Raw genomic sequence first — 20,256 nt, 5'->3', positions numbered from 1 at the left:
TTTTAAAGAAGTTTTAGAAACAGTGATAGCTTATTAATTCATAAAACCAATGTAGGCATATTAGAATGTTTAAAACATTAGGAATTTGACCCTGACAAATGAATTTTTTAAATCAATACATGTTTAGTTTCCCAAGAGGGGAATGGAGAGTAAGAGGAACAACAAAAAAAGAAAAAAAAGAAGAAGGTGGTGAGGAAGAAGAAATGAAGCTGGCTTTGCACAGTTATGAAATTATCACTGCAAAGCTTTATTTTGTTTTCCCTAGAAGAAGAAAGAGAGAGAGAGAGAGAGAGACAGAGAGCCATACTCTGCCATGGGCTGCTTTTCCCTTGCTCAGTAGCTAAAGAAATAATGTGACACACAGGAGAGGGGTTGCTCAGCAGTGCAACTAGCCAAGGATATCTCAAAGATGTAAAGCTTTGTTTTTGTTTTCTCTACAAGGAAAGGAAAGTTTACATGTTGGAAATCAGATTTTATCATATACATACATGGGAGAGAATGGCAGCTTGTTTGGACAGTAATTGGATCCTTGATTATTTTATCCAGCCATGCAATTAAAAAGCCAGCCTGGCTTAACCCCAAAGTATGGAATTGAAGGAGGGATGAGCCCTACATTCAACAAAAATATCTTTCTTTCCAACAAACAAGATAAGCAATCAACTCATGAGGGTTTATTTGATTTCTGGTTTAAAGTACTTCTCAAATGAATTATCTTTTTCATGTCAAAAGCTCAAGTGGTCACTACAATTCCAAAATATCCCTTATGAAATTGAGCCTGTTAGAGTGCAAGTGTACAGATTAGCTTTATAATGAGATAACATGAAAGAATCATGCGTTTCGCCTGAAAGAGGTGCAGTTTTAGATTGTGAAGACTAGGAGAAATGCAATGGTCTGTAAATATGTGTAACTTCTAACCCCCAGAGTTTGCCCAAAAGCCAGTTTGGGGTCCAGACAAACAGCACTTAATGGACCAGTTCTCAGGAGCACTAGGGCAAAAATGAGGAATAAGTCTTTATCAGGTTTAGAAATGGTGACCCAAAGAAAAAATTTGTTCTACAGTCACTGGTCTGGAGACCCTCTGAACTCCTCATCCCTTAGAGGGCACTTGCAAACAGATCTATCAGACCTATGTCCATCCCTTAGCCTATAGACAACATTAAATATTAAGCAAGTTAAAAAGCAGTAGACGTAGAGTATAGAAGACTAAAAATGATTTCGTGAAAGAATGTAAATCTGATTAGATAATCAAAAAAGTTCCTAGAGATCTTCCTAGGGAGACAGAAAAAAGTCAACACTAAGTGCTTCAACAAAATATAGGGACTCAATTCATCATGAACTTAGCTCCTAGCCTTGAGCAGGTGGTACCACATACCGCTAAAATCACAAGGGGTTAAGGAGAACTCTCCAAGAAGTATAGATAAAAATAACAACAAACATAGTATGAGAAAAAAAATCTCCTGGTTTGGACTCCATCTCTAGGCCTGGGCACAAAAAAAAAAAAAAAAAAAAAAAAAGAAAGTAAGAAAAAGAAAACAAGAGTTAAAAATAGTAACAACAACAACAAAAATATCACAAGAGGTCTGAGATGTGCACACTGTTGTTGAGTTTTGAGTTATGGTCCAAGCAAGGAACTCTAGCTGAACCTGTATTTTTGTCTATGTCACCTCAGCCAAAGACCACCAGGAACACCCATGTAGTTGAACAAGTTGGGTTTATTGCTCTTTGCAGCAAGGAAAAATACACACCCTGGGGAAGCGTGGGGTGTCTCAGGAATAGGGTGTTAGGATTTATTATGAAATTGGGGGTTTTGTTGGTTGGTTTTGGACCTTTGCTCAGGACTGCATGCTGTCAGGAAGCAAGGAATGCTGAAATGTGTGGGAAGAAGTAAAGCTCAAGCTGTAATTGGTAAATATGCTAGTGCCTATTAGCTGGGACAGGGGGCTCTTTATTCATTTTTGTGGCTTGGACAATGTTCATGTTTGTGTTCAGACATGATTACACAGTGGTCTTGCTTTCGTTTTGATTTTTCAGTCATTCAGTGGCCTTGTCTGGTGTCGGTGTTCTGTGAAATTGCTTGTGTTCAAAAGATCACCGCAGTGTCACTATGTCAGGCCAACTCCTAGCAACACCAGGACCCATCTCATAGTCCGGGCCTGTTGCTCTGTCATGGGCTGCTTTCCTCTTGCTCAGTAGCTAATGAAATCATGTGTCACCCAGAAGAGGGGTTGCTCAGCAATGGAAATAGACAGACAGCTCAAGGCAAATGGTGTCCAAGCACCATGCAAGAGGGAGACATTGAAGTTTATTCTCTGAATTTGCCTAGGGTCCATGCGGTTAGGGATCTCATCTGATTTTGCTCATCACTGTATTCCCAGCACCTAGCTCACAGTAGGCTCTTAGTAACTCTGTGGAATAAGCAAACTTTATCCTCTGACTCTTATACCCCCCAAATCCTCCTCAGGCACCTCATTCCACCAATTACACCCCCTCCCCCCCATACTCTCACCTCTCCTTCTCTACTGGCTATTTTGCCTTGAGGAAAATGAGTTTGCCAATCAAACAAAACCTTTTCATTCACCCAGTCCATAGCCACCTGCCCTCTGTCCTCTCTCTCCTTCATAGCCAAACTGTTAACACACGGGCCTCTTAGAAAACTGAAGCAGGGAGGCAGTTATTTCAGCCTCACTGAAGTTCCAGTTCAAGCCTTTGCTAAAAGCTCTTATTTTTACAGATGTAAAATTTTTTTCCAGCAATTCATTCATACCTTCCTGAACCAAGGACCTGGATGTGTAGAAATGATGTGTAGCTCTGCTGGGCGACAGCTTTGAGCCCCAGGAGTCCTGCAATAAGCTCTGTCCTCCAAGTTATTTCTGGCTGAAGAACAATTTCAGACATTAGACCTGCTCCAGTTTGAGTTAAGGATAAAAACATAAGCTGTGAAGTTCTACATGGAGTGGTGATTGTGGCATCTTCTGTAGTCTTGAACAATTACTTGAATGCAATAAAAAATAATTTAAAAAATAACCTTCCCCACCTAAGGAGATATTTTAAAGAGCACAAACTAGAATATACGAAATGAGAATTGAAACTAAACAGAACGTTAAATAACATCTAGAGCTCTATGTTGATTCCATGCCATGGCAAAGTATTATTGTGGTCATCCTTAATTCACATTTTATAGTACCTTAAGGCTCAGGAAAAAGAGTAAAAGGAATTTCAAAATGATTTTAAGGGGCGATTGCTCTGTAATACAGTGAGTGACACTTTGATAAAGCAGTACCAAGCCTATCTATATACCTGATCGAAGATTTGCATCCAACTTACATTTCACAGCTATGATCTAACCATTTTTGATACCATGACATAAATCATGACAACAAATGTCTACCCAGAATCTTAACTGTTGATTCCCCTTTCCTGCAGATGTGGCTGATGTATTAAATGTGTCAGATTTTACCACTAATTTTCAGAAAATAAAACTAGCAATATTAGGAAATGACTTTATGATAAACTGTCAATAGCTTCCTTTTATTAACATGAGTCAGAAATCTCTCAGAAAGAATATAAATTTCAAGAAAAAGCATTAAAAACATTGCATCCAAATTCTGAAAAGTAACTGTTTATGCTGAGACTGTTAATTACAATTACAATATTGATTTGAGGATGAGGTAATTGTGCTCAATCCTTTCATCTAGATGATCAAAAATTCAATTCACCTGCTGAACTATACACTAAAAACAAACTCAAAATGATCTATTTAGTATCTTAGCAGGATTTGCTTTAATCTTAAATAACTTCCAAGCAAAGTCAGATACACAAAAGATCTCAGAATAGAAACTTTAAAAATTCACCAAAGAAATAAACTCTGAGAAAATAAAAGCCTTGTATTATTACACATTTTAGGATATCACCAATTTTTGATGGTATGAGATTCTCATGAAAGGCATTTAACATATGGTGAAAAGGTGTGCTTAGCCTAAACACAACACATACATTATGTATGTATGTGTGTATGTGTACATAAAATACACACTTTGGGCTACTAGATAAATCATGAGTCCTGTATAAGTTTTAATACACTCAAGTGTAAAATGGGGAAAATTTCTGTGAAAGTCATCTCCCCGAGTTACTGGGTGGATGTGTTAAAGTACTTTGTAAAGAAAATGATACCTTCTGTAGGAGCTAGATTTAAAAAAAAAAAAAAAAAAAAATCAATGTAAATAGTGTTAAGCATTCTTAATATTTTAATATAAAAGCATATAAAGCACACCTAGTCAAAAAAAAGTTAACCTTTTCTGATTCTTTAATAGTTCAGAAATGGCTTAACATGGCCTTTCTCATTCAATTAGTATCAGTTTACCAAACTCTGGAAGAAATAAGTAATCACTAAGGATAAGACACTCTTCCAAGCAAAAACAGCTGAGTCATACTATTTGTAATACCTCTCAATTTCTCTAAAGCCAATATAATAATCTTAAAGGAAAAATTTATTCCTTTTTAATCCCTTAAAATTAAAACTTAGTTTTTACCAAGTTTTCAGTAAGATTCTCATTCTGTACCAGAAATGATAATTCCTTAAAACCCAAGTTTCAAATACTTGCTTTTTTTCTGCCCATAAAACAGGTATCATGTTTATACATTATCAGTAACACAGAGTATCTTGGTGTAGAACATTTATTTATTTTTTCCATGAAACACTCAAAGTTTAGGTCAGTGGGAAATAATTTTAATCAAAGAATTGTACATTTTCTTCCCACATATCCTGCTTTGTATTAATAGGAAATGACATTGTGATCCATTTCACTACAAGTAAAATATTACAAAATATTTACAGGAAAATATTAAAAATAACTCAAACACAAAAGGCAAGATGAAATAAACTGGTTTTTCAGAAATCTCTACTCCAGTGCCCACAGCACACAAGAAGAGAGTCAAAACAAATAAGGAACTCAGATCCCCCTGATCACAAATTTCCAAAGAACTGGAGGAGAACTGGGATGAAAATGATGGTGTGAAAGGGAATGGATGGTAGCAGCACAGCTTTAATAACCAATCTATTCTGAATGAAATACTCTCTCTTAATGCAGTAAATTCTGAACAAGGCTAAACTTTAGGATATTCCTTGAACTGAAATTAGAAAATACCCTGACAGTGGAAGCAGTTCTTTCACCTAAGTTTAATAAAAGCATCTTTCTTCATGGGCCACTGTTGTGAACAGAAGCCTGTTCTGGCATCAAAATCTATCACAGTAGTCCTTCCATCTCTTTCATGAAAGCTTCATACACATCATCCTTAGTTTGTACTGAGACAGGAACAGAAGGACCAGATTTGGAGGCTGCTTTGGCAAGAGGTACAGCAGAATCATCCTCTGACTTTCTTTGGGGAGCAGTGGTAGCCCCTTTATTTTCCCGACGTACTCTCAGTGCAGTGGGCACAAATCGAGTAATCTCTGCCTTGGGATTAGTGATCTGTGGCTTGGCACTGATGGTTGCTGTGGCTTTCTTCTCAATGGTGGCTGCACTTGTATCATCCGCCTTGGGTCGCTGAATCAAGTTGGGCGGGGCACTTAAAACCCCAGGGTTCGGCAAGGGAGCTGGTGGGAAAAGCCCAGGGGGGGCAGGTCCAAGTGGAGGCACCAAAGGTGGGCGCATCATGCCGGGACGGGGTGGAGGGATACCTAAATGATGACAAAAACAGGCAGAATGAATACCACAGGAACTAATAAAATTTAACTACTATTAAGGTTGTTTAAATATAGATTGACAATTTTTAAAAAATGGATAATGACTTACAGAAAATAAGTTGAACTCATGCTGTTGGCTATTTGAAACTCAGAAATATATTCTGGTAGTAAGGAGTATAAAACAGTATTCACCTTCAGCCTGTATTTCTGTACTTAAGTAACATGGGATTTTCCTCTCTAAATAATGCCCTACTTTAAAATATAAAGTAAAACTGACAACACCAACCAGTTTCAAATACTATTTCAACACTGACAGTCTAAGATTCTAGTTTAGCTGTATAGTGCAGATATTATTAAGGTCAAGATCAGGAGGTTGATCTCCATGCATTATCTACTTATTTCCATACCAGCTTCTCTGCTAAAAAAGTAACTCAATGGGTGGGAAATAACAGTTTAACCTTGGTCATTAAATGCACATGGAATGAAAGAATATAATTAATCATAATCTGTCATCATTGCTAGAAAAGAATTCATGTCCTATTGATGGTTCAGACATTCAATCTTCATATGCTAAGAACTGCAGATTTGAAATTCTTCAAATGCCACTTTAAATTAAAGTAGTATACTTCATCAAATCCAAGAGGCTAATGATTATATAGACTCATAATTACTCCATGTACCACTAAGACAGAAAAGAAAAAGCCCAAGCTGGGGCACTTAAAAGCAGACCTTCATATTAAACTGGGACATTTAATTTAGTAAACCGGAAATATATATATCTACCACATTAAACAAGCCCATAGAAAATGCATGTCTAACCTTGACGCTGGGTAGAAGGAGGAGGGAAAAAAATCTCCCCTGCGATTTTAAACTTTAGGTTGGTACGAATACAGATACATGGAACACTTCATAATTACAACAAAAAATCTCAAATAGATAATTCAATCAAATGTGTTCTCTGGCTGAGAGGAGTACTTCAAGTGACTGGCAGAATCAAATGCAAATACTAACTGGAAAAACTATTTCAATTCAAGCCAACAGCAATTAAAAACCACCACTAATTGTAAGATACCTCTGGATTTCAGAATATTAAAATCTGACAATGTCTTATATCAAATGAAACATGTAGTAGGCTAGGATTTTGTTACAGAAATTGAAAGCTTCACCTGGAGGTGCAGGGGGAGGTAGCCTTGGTGGAGGTCCCCGAGGAGGAGGACCAGGAGGCAGACCTGGAGGTGGACCTGGGGGAGGACCAGGGGGTCGGCCTGGTGGTGGTCCCGGAGGTAAAAGTCGAGGTAAAGGCCCTCGGAGTCCTGGCATTCCAGGTGGTCTCAGGAATGGAGGAGCTCCTAAAAAGAGAAAAATGATAGAACAAATAAACATTAAGCAATAATTATGGTATAAAGGTAACTCAGTGACTTATCATTTTAACCTGTAATCAGAATTAACTTCAAAAGCTTAATGAAACATGCATAGAAGCAGAAGTCATTCAACAAATATTTGAGCACCAGAAAAAGGGTATTGGATTTGTTATAGATCATTTATTTTTATTCCCAGCACTAATAGAAAGCATGCTTAATCACGGCTCTGAGAGGCTGAAAATATACAAAGGTGATTAAGAATTCATAAATGGTTCCAGTATAAGCTGAAATGGAATATAAAGCATGATGCTTTAAGGACCCCCTGAAACTCATTAAGATATAGATAAGGACCCCTGAGAATGATGTAAGATAGATAATTTCACTTTGCACTAATCAGAAAAGTATTAGCTAAATTGAAGAAAACTTAATTAGCTGACTGTAGGATGAAGGATTAAGATCATAAATAGCTGAAATGTTCTTTATGCTGTTTTAAATTATAAATAAACCTTTTATACCTTCAAGCTGAATACTTGATAAAATAGACTGATCACCTTTGTCTTTATGAAAGAACTACAACTAAAAAGCTATATATATATTATATGTATTTTTTCAGGTCAACAGGATAATTTTAATTAAAAAACCATAAAGATTACGCTGACAGTCAGTAACAACCTAAGAACAACACAAATAGTATTAACTGTGCCCTAGTCCCATCAGCTACCAATTTACAACTGGGACAGCCTGTCATATTAAAAAGTAACACTAAAGAAGTATCAGGTATATGTGCAAGTCTCTGCCTGCTATAACCAGAAATAAGAACCCTGAAAAAGGGAAAGAAAACCTGGAGAAAAACGGTAGCTGTTAGAAGAACTATAAGTTGCAAATAATGCCTTAGGAATCAACAAGTTTCACTTATCCTTTGAGAATCTTTGATATCTTAGAGAATTCCACTATGAAGACAGAGAAACATCAATACTAACGATATTTTTTGGAATGACTTCATTCTAACCTCATTTACACTTTATTTATTCACATCATGTAAGTGCTTACCTGGAGGTGGTCCAGGAGGAAGGCCTGTAGGTGGTCCAGGAGGCCGTAAAGGTGGAGCAGGTGGTGGTCCAAGAGGAGGTGGTCCTGGCATGGGAGGTGCTTGTATCTGAGAAGGAGGAACAGACTGTGGGGGAGCCTGCTGCTGTGAAGAAGCAGTAGATGTGCCATCAGAATGAGCTTCCTCTTTATGCTGTTTTTGTGATTGCTTTTCTGCTTCAGAGTCATCAGAATCATCTTCATCATCATCCTCTGAAAATTCCTCTACTTCCCGTCCCTCCTCAGGGATTTCCTGACCTGAAATACATTTTAAACGAGGTGAATGGAGTTGATTCAGTTTTTTACAGCTTGGAGAACAGCAATGACTTATGACACATGCTCAATATATGTGTCTTAAAATAACAACCAAGTAGTCTTCTTCAATAAAATACTCAGATGTGGAGGAATAAAATAGTATTCTCCTCCTCTATGCTAGTGTAGCACAGTGGAATGAACCCGGCTATAGAATAAGAAAGACCTCAGTATAAATGACAGCCCAAACATTTATTAGCTACGTAACTTTGGGCAGCTATGTAACTTTGAGCAGTCTGCATAATGGCTCCAAACCTTAATTTTTGTAAAACAAGGGCTTATTATTTACTTCAGGGTTGAGATACCAAATGGAAAAAGGTATGTAAAGCAACTGGCATGGAAGTGATTCACTATTCTTTCCCTGCCTTACCAGCCATGCGAAGCATCATCGCTTGAAGAGGAGTCAGCTCCTTCATGTTCTTCTTTTTCTTCCTTGATTTTCCAGGCATATCTGCAAATCGTACACTTAGACCTAAGTGGGAACAAGGGAGTGAGGTAGATTGGGATCAACAAAATTCAGTAAATGTTTCATATATAACACACTATAATGTACTAGCTATGATTGCTACCCAGAAGTGCAGGAAGAGATAGCCATGTTAATGATAGCAAATGGAGTGCCAACTAGTAAATTTAAAAAATTTAATACTATTAGCGAGAATACTGTCAGTGTCTTTATGTCAATGAAATTGAACACACAGATGAAAAAACAATTTTCTAGAAAAATACGAATTACTAAAATTGGGTAAAGAAGTAATAAGCACAGAACATACAAAATTAAAATGGTAGTTGAAGGTCTACACCCTTAAAAGCGACAAATAATTTTATGAGGAAATTCAGCCAAACATTAAGTTACAGAAATCTCCTGATAAAGGACATAGGAAAAGATGGAATGCTATCCAACTTATGAAGCTAGTGTAATTCTGATCCCCAAATTACCCTGCTGGCAAATATAAAATATAAGCAAACTGAATCCAATAGTGCTTTAAAAGAAAACTACATCATAAGCACATAAGGTTGGTCCCACAAATTTAAGATGGTTTAATATTAGAAAAGCCAGCAATTTAATTCATAAAAAAAACCCAACATAATAACATCCTAACAGAAGTTTAAAAAGTATTTATGATAAAAACTACTCTTAGCAAACTAGGAATAGAAAGGAACTTCTTAACCTGACAAAGGCTATCTATTATACGGTGTTAAACACCATGTTAATGGTACAGTATTAGAAGCATTCTTAGTTGATAAACATTTACAGAAGAATAGTTGTTCCATATGTGCAGGGCTTTAGTTTTGTTTACCCTGTATTTCTAGTGCCTAGAAAAATGCCTTGTGTATAATAAAAACTCAATTATTAGCTGAAGATCAATTCATTGTTGAAATAGCCACCTTTAGCACGTGTATGCAGATGATTATATATAAGAAAAAAAAGTTGGCAGAAAAAAGAAGGCAAGAGACCACACCGTCCCAGAGAAGAATGGAGCTGCCATGGCCCTAATGGCTTTCTACTTTCTAGTATTGGTTCCTACCTAAGAGTCCTCTGTAATTTTTCATTACCAGTTCTCCCCATCCATTCTTTTTAACTAGCTTTTTCATTTGCAACCATGATTCTTAAGGCGTAGCAAGAGAAAAATTTGTCATCATTATAAATAGTAATAGTAACATTATATATTAATATATAAGTTCTGGGTTGTAGGCTTCAAAAACAATCCCCAAACTACTGAGGTTTGATAGGAATTAGTGTACATTTTGCATTGTTCAGTATCTACTATGATGCTTAAAATGTTGTTGACAAATGTCATATCTGCTTTTAAAAAAGAGTACATGTAATTCAATTTGAATGTGTAATTATCAAATAAACATATAACATACATTATGGATGTAATATATTTTGTGATTCACTTACAGGGGTACCTGAGTTATAAGTGTGCTCCTGGTTAATATAAGATATAACGAAAGGGCTTCACATGTACATATTTAAAATAGACTTATTAAAAAATAGTAACAATGTGGTTTTCTCAATACAGTTATTCTCTTTTCTTTCCTAAACATGCCCATGACTGTCTATCTTTGTGCTGTTGAAGAGCTATTATCTTTTCCCCCCAAAGTGGACTTTATTAGACTTTTACATTATATACACTGTTTAATACTTTTCCTCACAAACATCCATTTAGTGCTTATTATGTGTCAAAAACTTTCAAAATTTCAAGATATGAAGACAAATATAGCTATGATCCCCCCTTTCAAAATCTCACAATTGCTTGCATAGATTCACAAATAAATCAGGATCCTTAGCTTGTGTGCTTTTTATTGATCAAAATCAAGGAACTGTCATCTGCACATACCTGACTTTTTTTCTTCATTGTTGTCTCTTTCATTATCATCACGATGTACAAATTCATCCCCCTCACTTTCTCCATCTGATCTGTCAGTGTCACTGTCATCAGTACTGTCATCATGCTTATCTTGATCCATGTCCTCAGGATAGCCGTCATCTTCACTGGTGCTGGAAACATCATCGTCATGACCCCGCTGAGCTGAAAATGGGGAGGGATTATAGAACAAGTTATATGATTGGATCCTCCACTACATGGTACCCAAAAACACAGAAAATTTTGCTATTTAACTCACAATATAACAACCTAATTGGTTAAAAAAATCCTGTACACTGCTTTTCATAGTCTGACAATATTTTCATTTGGCAATAAAATATATATATATATACATACACACACACACATGCAGTCAATGTATTCAATGACTCTAATCTGATGACCAAAAAGTTGAAAGGGAAACTGGTATACAAGTCTTAAGGGATTAGCAGTTAAGACATCTCTAAGAAAAGCCTTATTTAAAACACATAAACATTTCTATACTTCCCTTATTTATGATGATTTTACTTGAGCAGATCCTATGATTTATCTATCTGTATGTACATTAGTATATATATAGTACCCTCATTTATTTCCTAAGTTCTGAGGGTGGTAAACAATATGTTAAATAGGACCAACATAAAAAATGATAGTGAAAAGGTTGTAAGAGCAAAAGGAATAGTCACTCCTTACCAAGTTCAGGACTATATAACATGTCTTCATCTCGCCTACGAGAAGGAAGATCTAGGGCAAAGCCCACTTTACGGCCATACATCTGCAAAACTTGAGGTGGTGGTGGACCAGGGGGAGGGCCAGGAGGTTTTCTGCCTGGGGGCAAACGTGGAACACCATGTCCAAGAAGAGGAAGGATAGAAACAGCCCGAGTCGGAGGTCTGTAAAAAAATATTTCACAGTGATCAATCATCTAACAGTAATGAGATATTTAATTCCTCTTCTAAACAATTTTCAAGGGATTTCTTATCTCACATTTAATTAAATGGCACACTGCTTACATCCACCTTGTCCTTTATTTCCCACCGCATTCATTTTGGCACTGAATAGACAATATATGTTTTTAATAAATGCTCTGATTATGACATTGCTTTCTTACCCATAGGCTGAGGTTTTCTTAAGGATGGAGGGTGGCTGGGCACCAGGAAGTGGAATATCCTGGATCAAAATGTTGGATGGAGCATGTGGCATATCTGGCAAAGGAATACTCTCCACTTCCACATGCTGAGCATTCTGAAACAGAGAGAATCTTTCAGTAGTACGATAAAAAAGTAATCTACATACTCGACACTAAAAATGACAGGTTAGCTGTTTCATAACTTGGATTTCCTTTCCAACTAACATAAATATCACAAAAAAAAACTAAGCTAGAATGCCTCGATACTTTCAAAGACTGTTAAAGAACTGAAAGAAATCTGTCTCTATAAAAACCAAAATGCAACTGTTCCCCCCCTCCCTTATTATCAGCTGATTCTTCTTGAATATAATTTGAAATAGCTGCTGTTTATGGAAATCCTACTGTTAAAAGTATCTAGCACCAAAGCTACCCTATTTAATAGTCTGGGTGACAGAACCCATACTACCTACTTTACAAAAATTACACCATTTGATTTTTTTCCACTTTTATTTTGATGTAATACTTACAATGAAATGTACAAATTCAGTAAGTTTTGACAAATGCATACACCTCACACTCCCTCCCAATCAATCCCTAACACCAACTCAAGGCAACCACTGCTACAATTTTCTTCCCTGCACATATTAGTTTTGCTTATTCTACAGCTTTATAAAAATGGAATTTTAACTATGAAATCTTAGCATATTTTCAAGATTTATCCATGTTTTTTTCTTTCATTTTTTATTCCATGTTGTTTTGAGGATTAGTAGATAATTCCTTTTTATTGTTGAATATTATCACTGAATAGTATCTATTATAGAAATATACTACACTCTGATTACCCAATATCCTATTAATGGGCACCTGGGCTGTTTCTAGTTTTTGGCTATTACTATTGGGTTGATAGATGAATTAATTTCCCCCCTGTAATCAGAGGTTAGCTGGCTCACGGGGTAAGTGTATGTTTAGGTTTGTAAGGAATTGCCATGAGGAAGAGGTTCAATGTGATCAATTTTCCCATTAGCTTTTAAGAGCAAATCGAAGTACAGGGTTGAACATCCCTAATTTGAAAATCTGAAATGCTCCAAAATCCGAAACTTTGAGCACCACAATGATGCCACAAATGGAAAAATTCTACATGTGATAGGTTGCAGTCAAAATGTTGTTTCATGTAAAAAATTATTTAAAATATTGTATAAAATTACCATCAGGCTATTTGCATAGGAAACATAAATAAATTTCATGTTTAGACTTGGGTTCCATACCCAAGATATCTCATTAGGTATAAGCAAATATTCCAAAATGTGAAAAAAAATCACAAATTCAAAACACTTCTGGTGCTAAGCATTTCATATAAGGGATACTCCATTCTGTACAACATTTTAGTTTCCCTCTCAAAACAAACTTGATTACCTTGACAGCATCAAAATACTGGCTAAGTTGAGCCCTCTTCTGTTCATATTCTACTTCTAGCTTTCTCAGTTCTTTGTAAATATCTGGATTCTCTTTTTCATAGAGTCGTAGAATACGTTCAAAGGTTTCACGCAGCTTTTTACGCTTGTCTTTCAGTACTTTCTCATTTAACTGTGGCTGTTGCACTGGGTTAAATTCTGAGAGAAAAAGCAGATTATAGAATTAAATACAAAAGGCTACTTGATTTAGGTATAAAAGGTTACAAAATTCAACAAAAACCTCCTTATATACTAAAACTTTTTAAAAGGGATCCAGACACCTAGATACTCTTTTGATTTTATTCAAAGAACTTATTTATTAAAAATTTATTAAGTTTATTAAAATTCTACCTTAAAGATGGCCATTCATTTTACTTTCTTTTCTCAAAAATGTCACCTATTTGACTTTTATCTTCATTATAATAAAAATAAATTTTCACTTCTCTATGCTGAAAACCTAGCATAGTGAAGTTTCCCTCAGACAGACCTGCATTTACGTACAATACTAGTTCTGTCATTTAATTCTGAAACTTCGGGCATTTTACTTGAATTCCCTGGTCTTTAGCTTCCTCATCTGGAAAATGGGGACATCAATTATTTTATAACAGCACTCTGATGATAAAATGGAGTTACAAATAAAATATTCAGTGGTGTTTGGCTCACCATTTAACTATTATTTTTATAACAGACCTATATTCCTTGTTTGGCTATCACATAACCTTTTTCTCCCCAACTGATCAGATGCGGCTTAATTTGAGGTCTTCTGTCCCACAAGGAATGAGCAGGCCTGCTTGGTCAATGTTAGCCCTGCACCTTCCTTTTTAGTGACTGACTCAGAGATCAATTGGCTTATCTTAGTTGGGACCAGATCATTCTGGGATCTTAAATGTAGATGTGGGAGAGAGAAGCTCTCAGATTTTTTTCCTTATAGATATTAAGCAGGGATAAAACAAATCTAGAGCTGCCTGCGGCATTGTATCCCAATTACCACTAATTCCACATGCATATTCAACATTCTATTCCAAGAAGAAGTCTGTCAGCAGTATGCTAAATGTGGTCAAAAGAGAGTAGACTAGACAGATGGTCAGTACTGATGATGATATCTGGGTTTTCAAAGCTGGCTTCCCTTGGGGATTTCTCAATTGGGAACCAATGGTTACTTCTTTCTGCTTTAACTAGTTTGTATTGAGTTTCATAAATTGTAACCAGAACCCTGATGAACAGTGTTCCTTTCTCCCCTTTCCCTGAAGAGTAACAAGTTTAATTTCCCTTAAATCCTATTAACTATCAATCTTGATAATTCATTCAAATCTGAAGGTATATTGTTACACCATACTATTCCTAGTATGATTAATAAAAGTGTTGAATGCTTGAGTTTTAATCCCAGCTTTGCTATCACATACCAGTGTGACCTTAAGAAAGGTACAGAATCTTTCTGTGCCTGAGTTTCCTCACCTGTAAAATGAGGACAGTCCACCCACCCTACAAAGTTGTTGTGAGGATTAGATGATAACACGTAGAAAAAACTGGTGCATAGCAAGGTAAGTGTTTAATAAACCTCAGTTATTATTATAATCTCCTTCAAAAATAACAATTTTGGGTCATTTAATAGAGGATTCTCTGATACCCTAAGGAAAGTAACTATCCCTGCTGACACTTAGATGGGAGGCAATAAGTGGAATCAGTTACAGCTGAAGTAGGAAAGATTTGGGATTCTGTAGCCTGACCCAGAACTCTTGTCCAGGTTAGCTGCACAGGCTCTTCCACATTATTTCAGAAACCTTGTAATACCATTATGCCACATGACTCAGTGTTTTTGAATCCCATTTAGTGCACCATTGAGGAGTTTCACTTACTACTCTGTGTTTTGGGGGAAACTACAGAACTTGCAAAGATCACTTCAAAATACAAAAAAAAAAAAAAAGGTGGCAAAGGGTAGATGACAGAATTGGCAAAAACTTGACAGGAAAAAAGAATATGGGATTTAACTATTTTGTTTTTTGCATATTTGAAAACTTCTATAAAAAAAGACAAAATACTCTACATGTTCTAATATTAAGAGAAAGGGTATTTGTGGGTTAGGATAAAAATTCCATTGGCAGCATCAATAATACTCAAACAACTTGGATGCAAAGAAAGATAACATGCAGCTATTTCATGGATTCCACTTATAACTGAGTGATACTGAAGACGCATATGAAGAAACTAAAGAAAATTATTCCATTAAATGTGAAGAAGATAGGCAAATCCTAGTATGATATTTTATATAATTTGATTTTAGGTATTTGATGTTTTCTTCTATATCCTTACCAAATGGTCAAATGATTTTTTGGATCTCTTGGCTGGAAAAATAGAAAATTGCCTTATATTCATGGTGCCTAATATTTAGATTTACATGGTAGTTGCCAGCATTAAAAAACAAATCAGGACAAACAAAAAAACCCAATATGACTTCATAAACCAGATTTCAGTCTTACCTAGAAAATCAAGCTGACCAAACTGGGCTTTTGTTACATCATAACTAGCTGAAGCCAAGTAATACCTTCCCTCTTATTCCAGTATATGGGAACTCTAGTTTGCAATAACCTGTCATCACCCCATTTTTGTTTCCTTGACACTAAAACTAAATCCAAGTGTCACATGCCATCATGCTGTTCTGTTTTTCTTAGGCCTATATTGCTTCACTCATTACCTGCCTGCCTCCACATATATCAGATTGTTATATCTACCTTTATGTAAATTCTTACCCATTTCATCCAATTTCTCCATGTCCCGGATAATCTGTTTGGGATCCTTCATCTTCAAAACTGCAGCTCGTACCATCATGCGCTGTTTTTTGTTCTTAGAAAAATAAAAGAGCAGAATGTCAAGAAGCTGGACACTCATGAGTTTTTATTTTAATCTTCTTTAAGAATCTATTTAAGCTGAATTTTGAACTTCTCCCTGGTTTCTGATAACTTGTAACCACCAGAAACAAAGATATGTAATTTCTTGCTCTCAAAAATGTTTAGACTTTAGTAAATAAAATAAAGACATGTTAATTATTAGATATGTTTTCTTAAAGTATTTCTTTTAACCCTGTGAGATCTTTAGCAGTTAAACAAAAAACACTGTAAGTTTCTTTAAAAAAAAAAAAAGGTACAAACGTTGCAATTAAATTCTAAAATTATATTAGAATAAAATATTGCAGGATTTTATGCTAAACAATCAAACAAAACAATTGAAAATTATTAAATATCTAAGTTTTCAATGTGTTAAAGCATGATCCATCCTATAAAGTAAATCCTTTCTTATTCTGTTGAAGTATTTTGCCACAAACAATAGCTAACTAGTCAGGAAAACGAACATACAAAGCTATTACTATCTAGTGTCACATTTATTTCCAGTCTCTAATTCATTACCTTTTAAAGCAGTTATGTTTTGACAAACAGCAATAAAAAGAAGTTTAAAAGTATATTTTCACTCACTGGTAAAGGTAGTCAAATAAGGCCATTATAACCGGTTATAAACCTATTTACTAAGTTATTTTGGCTCAGTTTCTAAGTATGGTAATTTTTGGCTTAGAAAATTTTATGGTTTTTATAAGAAGCATAAACTATCTTTTCTGGAAAATAACTGGAAATGCTATTTTGAAATCCACGAATCCCAAATCACAAGATGTGCCAAACACCACGTGAAATTACCAATGATGCTTTTGAAATCATACCTTCTTTAATTCTCTTTTCCGGGCTTCCTTTCCTTAAAAGGGAGAGAGGGAGAGATAATAAAACTTTCAAATCTTGAACATTAGCATTTTCTCCAACTCAATATAGATAATATTTAGCAGCATCCTTGGCCTTTCTACCCACTAGATGTTAATTGCATCCCTCTAATCATGGCAACCAAAAATGTCAAAACATTTTTATGTTTCTTCAAAAATAACTAAGAATCGGAAGGAAAAAGATAACATAAAATACTAAACAAGAGCTTATAAAACTAATTTGTTCAAAATTCAAGACCACAAAAGAAAGTTTTAAGCCAATTTCACTTTTCAAGTCAATCAAAAAATAAGAGTACTAATTTCTTTCCATGTTAAAATTCTAATCATGCGCCCATAAGAACACTGGATAACTTTACACAATTTACTCTTCCTATCACTGCTGATCTTATAATTAAGCAGAATGAAATAGATTCCCTACTATTTGCAATTTTTAATACTCCTCTACTTTATTATTCCACGCTAATGGACACTTACGAGCTTGGTCTGTAGGGTTCATAAATTTTCCACTCTTGGTGGATGATGTAGATCTCCGTCCCATGTTGACAATCTGTGTGGTTTACTTGTTCATTAAAAGAAAACAAAAAACCTGGGAAGATGAAGAAATAGCTTATATTTCTTATAACATTTTTTCTTTTTTAGAGTCCCTACCAATCTTCTGAAAAGAAACACTCCATTAATTCTTGATTTAGTGAGACTTTGTTCTTTCCTTAGGTGTTTTATTTTTCTTTTTTCTTTTTGAGACGGGGTCTCACTATGTTGCTCAGGCTGGTCTCAAGCCATCCTCCCACCTTGGCCTCCCAAGTAGCTGAGATTACAGGTGTGCACCACTGTGCCTGGCTTCTTTCCTTAATTTTGATCTTAGTATCCAAGAAAGAGGGCCTCAACTTTCTTGACCATAAACAATTAGATCTCTATTATTCTTTAGAAACATAACAGGTATGAAGATCACTTTAAATATCATTGAATCATCAATTTAACTTTTTCCTTATGGGATCACAGCACTGACTGTCAACTGAAAAAATCAACTAAAAATGCTTTTTAACAGTAGGGCACAAACCATAAACAGGACAAGCCATTAGTCCTTTTTCTACATTCTCCCTTTCTTCACATGCAGAGTAAAAGATGAATCAAAAGGGTATGGGGGTAATAGATATGAGCTCAAAGACGAATAGCCCACCCTTGCCACTATCCATGGTTTTACTTGTCATGTACCTATACATTTCCAACGCTTGTGAGACAGTAAAAACTCATTAATTTAACTATATTTTATTCTAATTCAGATATAATTCCTGAATCTCAAGAGCCCAAAACATAACTAAAAATGTCAACATTCGAAATTAGAACCGTATTAAGAGACCTCTCCAAAACTTTTTTTTTTTTTGAGACTGAGTCTCACTCTGTTGCCCGGCTAAGTGCCCTGGCATCAGCCTAGCTCACAGCAACCTCAAACTCCCGCGCTCAACCAATCTTCCTGCCTCAGCCTCCTGAGTAGCTGGGACTACAGGCATGCGCCACCATGCCCGGATAATTTTTTCTATATATTTTTAGCTGTCCAAATAATTTCCTTCTATTTTTAGTAGAGATGGGTCTCGTTCTTGCTCAGGCTGGTCTCGAACTCCTGAGCTCAAATAATTCTGTCGCCTCGGCCTCCGAGAGTGCTAGGATTTTTTAAGACTCAGATATATATTTTTCTTACTAGTACTTAACTCCTGATTTGCATTTTTTTGAGGTAACTAAAAGGAATAGTTGTGTTTGAGGGAAAATATTTTGTAACCTAAAACTTTTATTAACATTATACATTATTACATGACTTCTTCCTCTTACTCCAAAAGGAGGAGGCTTAACTTTTTGAAACCCAGTCTTTCCAATAACAAAGGTTGACAAATTTGTTTCCTTTTGAAAGCAGACACCTTTTTAATGGTGAGAAGGGAAGATTATGAAGTAAATCTTTTGGTAGACCATACAATTATATCTTTCCTTCTCCCTTTTATGAAGATTTAGTCAGACGAGTTTATTAATGTATCTTTCACCAAGTGTTCAACTGGCCCGATTTCTACTACATGTTTCAGAGTTGTTCCAGTGGCTGTTATTGTATTTTACCCTGTCAAGTGCCTCCTTCTCAGAAAACAGGGGGTTGGGGAGTAGGGAGTAGGGGGTAAAGAAGGGTGGGAACGAGCAAACTGCAAACTCAGTACAAATACAAACTCCTCTATCTTTGATTGCCTGTGTCTTTTGTGCTTTCCTGTCTCAATTCTCCTCACGCTCATATTTTGACCCTTCTCTCACAGCGCAAACACAGAACAGATACGAATTACAGAGAATTTTACAGAAGACACTGGAGCCCTAGGCTACACAAACTACTTCTTTGCCTAAAAGCAGAGGCGAGCGAAAAATCAAGCAAAAAAACCGTTGTGGAACTCTAAATAGCCAAAGAAGCTTCAGTGGGACAGGGTCCAGGTCCACGAAAGGAGGCAACAGCAGCAACTGCCGAAACCATAACGACGGTTGACCCTGACTCGAGGTACAAGACGTCAAAACCAAGGCTACCACTCAACGTGCATAGGAGGCGGTCCTAACCGACCCAGGCGAGCCAGCCGCGCAAACCCCTGGAAGCCTCGCCGCCCCAGGCTCAGGGATACCCCAGTCTGCGATCCAGGAGACCTCAACCGGGGAAAGGAAGAGCGGGGCAAAGAGGCCTGGTGTCCCCAAGGCAAACGCGCAGGCCCCGGGAAGGGACGAGAGAGATGAAGAAACGGAGTAAAGCAATTCCGTACACTCACACTTCTGCTGGGCTCCCAGAGCTGTGAGAAGCAAGGAGGGGACGACTCCCAGCCTCTTTTACTTTTTAGGGCCTTCAAGTCAGCCTCTCGGTCAACCAACAAGCCACCGCCATCTTGAAACCTCGCGCCCCTCCGCAATCCCTACGTCATTTCCTATCCCCTGCGCCGGCGGTCTCCGCGTTGCTAGGCCCTGGAACCATAGAGAGCACCCAAGAACTCCAAGACCAGAGTCTTTTCCGCTCCGTTACAATATCTAATTGGTTGAGTATTGAGAGCCCGCCCCATTAAGCATAAAGACGCCACGTCGATTGACACTTATCTAATC

The 20,256-nt window shown here is 36.5% G+C and overlaps 1 protein-coding gene across 2 annotated transcripts; it reads right to left on the bottom strand.

The window, feature by feature from the left end:
* Positions 1 to 4,658: 4,658 nt before the first annotated feature.
* On the bottom strand, positions 4,659 to 20,080 carry WBP11 (WW domain binding protein 11). Of its 2 annotated transcripts, none has more exons than XM_012753736.3 (12): positions 19,926 to 20,080; positions 17,626 to 17,737; positions 17,098 to 17,129; positions 16,139 to 16,232; positions 13,354 to 13,550; positions 11,923 to 12,056; positions 11,505 to 11,704; positions 10,785 to 10,976; positions 8,813 to 8,914; positions 8,095 to 8,388; positions 6,850 to 7,032; positions 4,659 to 5,677 (listed from the first exon to the last, which is right to left on the bottom strand). In XM_012753736.3, exons 2-12 carry the CDS (start codon positions 17,687 to 17,689, stop codon positions 5,244 to 5,246), a joined length of 1,926 nt encoding a protein of 641 aa, XP_012609190.2. In that variant the 5' UTR covers positions 17,690 to 17,737; positions 19,926 to 20,080; the 3' UTR covers positions 4,659 to 5,243. The 2 variants fall into 2 exon arrangements, with proteins under 2 accessions (XP_012609190.2, XP_012609189.2); XM_012753735.3 differs by having other exon boundaries at positions 19,932 to 20,080.
* Between the last annotated feature and the right edge of the window lie 176 nt (positions 20,081 to 20,256).

Source organism: Microcebus murinus, chromosome 10 (assembly GCF_040939455.1).
Source record: "Microcebus murinus isolate Inina chromosome 10, M.murinus_Inina_mat1.0, whole genome shotgun sequence".
Taxonomy (NCBI): domain Eukaryota; kingdom Metazoa; phylum Chordata; class Mammalia; order Primates; family Cheirogaleidae; genus Microcebus; species Microcebus murinus.
The sequence above is the reverse complement of the archived record's forward strand: the minus strand, read 5'-3'. Positions and strand labels throughout refer to the sequence as shown.